At 39.6% G+C, this 4207-nt stretch overlaps 1 protein-coding gene across 1 annotated transcript; it reads right to left on the bottom strand.

Annotated features, from left to right (window-relative positions):
• Nucleotides 1-1180: 1180 nt before the first annotated feature.
• On the bottom strand, nt 1181-1682 carry LOC139187803 (secreted RxLR effector protein 161-like). The gene is made up of 2 exons (XM_070804399.1): nt 1583-1682; nt 1181-1491 (listed from the first exon to the last, which is right to left on the bottom strand). Exons 1-2 carry the CDS (start codon nt 1680-1682, stop codon nt 1181-1183), a joined length of 411 nt encoding a protein of 136 aa, XP_070660500.1.
• Nucleotides 1683-4207: the final 2525 nt, after the last annotated feature.

Here is a 4207-nt window from a genome sequence, read left to right as displayed (position 1 = left end):
CACTGTCCATTAGTGCATCCTCAATCAGGTTTTATTTTTAAAGAGATTACTACATTTTAAGTTTTAATGAGAAATTTCATCTTTAATGAACCACAAAATAGGGTTAAATTCATCATTTGAGCTAGCAACTTCTTTTATTGAGTAGCATAAAATTGGACTATATCTAATCACAAAAAACAGTAGGTCCCACTAAAAAAGTAGCAACAAATATGAGCAAAATTTTATCACTCTCCATCCACTTGCGAATACTTTTATACTCTTATTTTATTCTTCTTTTAATTATTTTTTCTTACATATTTTTCATGGGATTTGGCCAATTAATGATTATGCATTTATTTATAGTAGTAGGATGAGTTAAATTCTGACCCCTTTAGGATTACAACTCTAATAGGATATTAATTACTAAAAGAAATATTCCTAATCTAATAGGACTGCAATACTCTCCCTTGAGTGTGTAAATACTCAAACAAAACATCGCATCAGATCTTTAGTAGAAAAGGCAGAACAGTTGATGAAGTCGTCGACACAACGAGTGCATGCGAATCTCAAATTTAAAAGAAAGTATGCATGGGTAGTAAAACTCACAAAACCTCGCTATGGTAAGACTTGTGACAGATGAAAAACCCATAGACTAAGAAGAAAAGTGAGAAGTATGCATAATGTCTAAAACAAACGTCAAACACGACGAAAGTAGTGAACTCAATGGAGTATGATCATCCCAGGATGGGTGCCTCATTAAAACCTCATTAGGCAACAAAAACTCAGTGAGAAAAATGCTCATAATTGTAGGAAAAAGAGTATATTAAGATCAAGTGAGTATGCTTCAAGATACTCCCCCTGAGTTAGACATAAACTTCCAAATAAGAGAACTACAAGCAGTTCAACTTAGATAATTTACACATACAGATTCCTTGGACGAGCTTCTGAAAAGTAGACTTGGGCAATGACTTGGTTAAGAGATCGGCCAGGTTGTCCTGGGAACGGATTTGCTTGACTTTAATGTTTTGATGCTGTTGTTGCTAGTGAGAATAAAAGAACTTTGGTGTTATGTGCTTGGTGTTGTCTCCCTCGATGTATCCCTTCTTTAACTGCTTGATACATGCTGCATTGTCTTCAAAGATCGTCATAGGACAGAAGTAAGACCACTAGTGCTTCGAATATGTTCCATGACTGCTCTCAACTAAAAGCACTCACATGATACTTCATGCAAGGCGAGAATCTCAGCATGGTTCGAAGAAGTCGCAACTAGTGTTTGCTTGGTAGACCTCCAAGATGTAGCGGTGTCTCTAATGGTAAAGACATAGCCCGTTTGAGAACTTACTCTATATGGGTCAGACATATAACCAGCATTTGTGTAACTAACGAGGCGAGAATTAACCTGAGGACCGAGAGGGACTGTGACTCCTCTCAAGGATTCATAGGTGTAAAACAAGCCCAAATCCGTCATACCCTTGAGGTAGCGAAAAAATATCTTTAACACCATTCCAGTGTCTGCGTGTAGGCGCATTATTGAATCTAGCCAAAATATTAACAACAAAGGAGATGTCGAGTCTAATGCATTGAGCCAAGTATAATAAAGCACCAATTGCACTAAGGTATGGAACTTCAAGCTCCGAAATCTCCTCCTCATCCTCATTGGAACGAAAGGGATCTCGTTTAGCATCTAGAGTCCGAACGACCATATGAGTACTCAAAGGCTTTGCTTTATCCTCATTAAAACGTTGCAATACCTTTTAGGTGTAGTTCGATTAATGTACTCGGATTCCATACGAACAATGCTCGATCTCCAGGCCGAGACAATATTGAGTTTTCCCAAGATCTTTCATCTCAAATTCCAATTTCAAGTGAACGACAATTTCCTCAAGCTTTGTGGAAGTTCCAATGAGGTTCAAGTCATCGACATAAACTGCAACGATTAAAAATTTGGAATGTGACTTCTTGATGAACACGCATGAGCATAGTTCGTTGTTCACATAACCCTGACTTGTCAAATATTCACTCAGACGGTTATACCACATCCGCCCGGATTGTTTCAATTTATAAAGTGATCTCCTCAATCTAATCGAGATAGTGTTCCATGGTCTAGAACTATTTGAACCAGTCAATGGAAGTCCTTTTGGAACTTTCATGTAGATTTCTGTATCTAGATTTGCATAGAGATACGAGGTTACCACGTCTATAAGCTGCATATTCAGTTTTTTCGGAAACTACAAAACTAATAAGGTAGCGGAACGTTCTGACGTCCATTACGGGGGAATATGTCTCGTCGTGATCAATCCCAGGGCGTTGAGAGAAGCTTTGCATTATGAGGCATGCTTTGTATCGCACTATTTCATTCTTCTCATTACGCTTCCTCACGAAAACCCACTTGTAGCCCACGGGCTTCACATGTGATAGAGTATGAGCTACAGGCCCAAACACCTTATTTTTCGCAAGCGAATCGAGTTTGACCTAGATTGCTTGTTTCCAGTTTGACCAATTCAATGTATGTTGACATGCATCAATGAAACGTGGTTCAATGTCATTGCTAAGCATGACGTCGGAAACAAATGTATACACAAATGCATAATCGACAATCATCTCATTCTGATTCCAAACCTTATCCAATATTACGTAATGGATCAAAATCTCATGATTCTCGGGAGGTCGAAATGTCTCGTCTAAGACATCACCATAATCTAGAATAACCTTATGTGTTAGAACAGATGATTAAGCAATGGTCGGATTCAGACTAGTGTTACTACATTGTGATGTTTTCCTTTTCCGTGGTTGTGAACCCTTTGAACTAGGGGGTTTGCCACGCTTCAGGGTAGGAGCGGGTGATTGGTTAGCCGTCAATGTACTGAGCTGTGGGGGAGGTACGGCCGCCCCACCCTCGAGGATGGTCCGGCCTTCCAAGGCGGTGATACTGTGTACGTTGAGTAAGTCCATCCTTGCAGGTGCGTTTGTAGCAGGTATATGTGATCTCCTCACCTTTGCTAGATCAGTAAAAGCATCCGGCATGCTTTGAGTGATGCTCTGAAGATCTAGAATACGTCACACTTCAGTCTCAGACTACGGGGTGCGGGGATTTAAATGGGACATAGTGGGAGTAATCCATAATAATTTGCGGCATTCTACAAGAACGTTAGTGATCTTATCTCCCCTTAACAACGGGAAGACTGTCTCATTAAAGTGACAATCTGTAAAACGTGCAGTAAAGATGTAACGACCCAATTTCTTAATTCGGAAGATAATTACTATGGTAGACCAAAGAAATTAAACCCTAAGATTTATTTTTAAACTAATCACCCAATTCATTTTCTTAGAAAAATTTTCATTAAAAGATTAATCTCAGTTATTTTATGGCTGCTTCTAACTTGTTAGACTGCCTACGTACCTTTAATAGGGATCAAACCATTCGTAGTTCATCTTTCATTTTTAATCCATTTCCTAAAATATTCAAGTGGAGGAAATATTCAATACCATATTTAGAAATTGAAACACATCAAATGGATACCCAAAAACGAATTCAGAATATCGAAATATGTGAAAAAAGGTAGCATCGGCCCACTGGCCACACCTCGCCATAGGTGGTGGTTTCAGGCGAACGGAAACCCAATTTTTCGACGAACTCCAAAAATTGCCAAATTTTACAGACTTGTAGAAAACAACAAGGGGAACAACTTTCATACTTGGGCCGAAGTCCAATTCGGTTGGGAAGATGTTCGAAATCACCTCAACCTGCCGTAAATCCAGTTTTTTGAACTAACTCTAAAAATTACCAAAGTTTACAGGCAGTTAGAGCTCAATGAGGGGAACAACTTTTATACTTTGGCCAAAGTTCAATTCGTCCGGAAAGTACCTGAAATTGGCCTCGCACCATCAGAAACCTTAGAAATGGGTGTTCTTGATTCAACGCCAAAACAAACTTCGACGCTACAACCAATGCTTGGGCCTTTCTCCTGGGATTGAGGGGGAGTCTATTGGTGGTGGGGATCGATGGTAATCATTGTCAGAATCACCGAAAAAAGGTGAAACCTACCGAACAAATCGGAACTTTGTGGCTTGGATTTGTTAACGTTGGTTAGAAATTTAGAAATCTAACACCATAGGGATGTTGGGCTTGCCGAGATCTTTCCATGGACACCAAGATCACCCAAAACGAAAGTCGGATGAGGGAAATAAGGCCGGGTCGGGTCGACGGGTCAAAAGTGAATCCGGTTTA

The sequence above is a fragment of the Malus domestica genome, chromosome 09 (assembly GCF_042453785.1).
Source record: "Malus domestica chromosome 09, GDT2T_hap1".
In the NCBI taxonomy this organism is placed as follows: Eukaryota; Viridiplantae; Streptophyta; class Magnoliopsida; order Rosales; family Rosaceae; genus Malus; species Malus domestica.
Note: the sequence above shows the minus strand (reverse complement) of the source record. Positions and strands in the feature narration are given on the sequence as shown.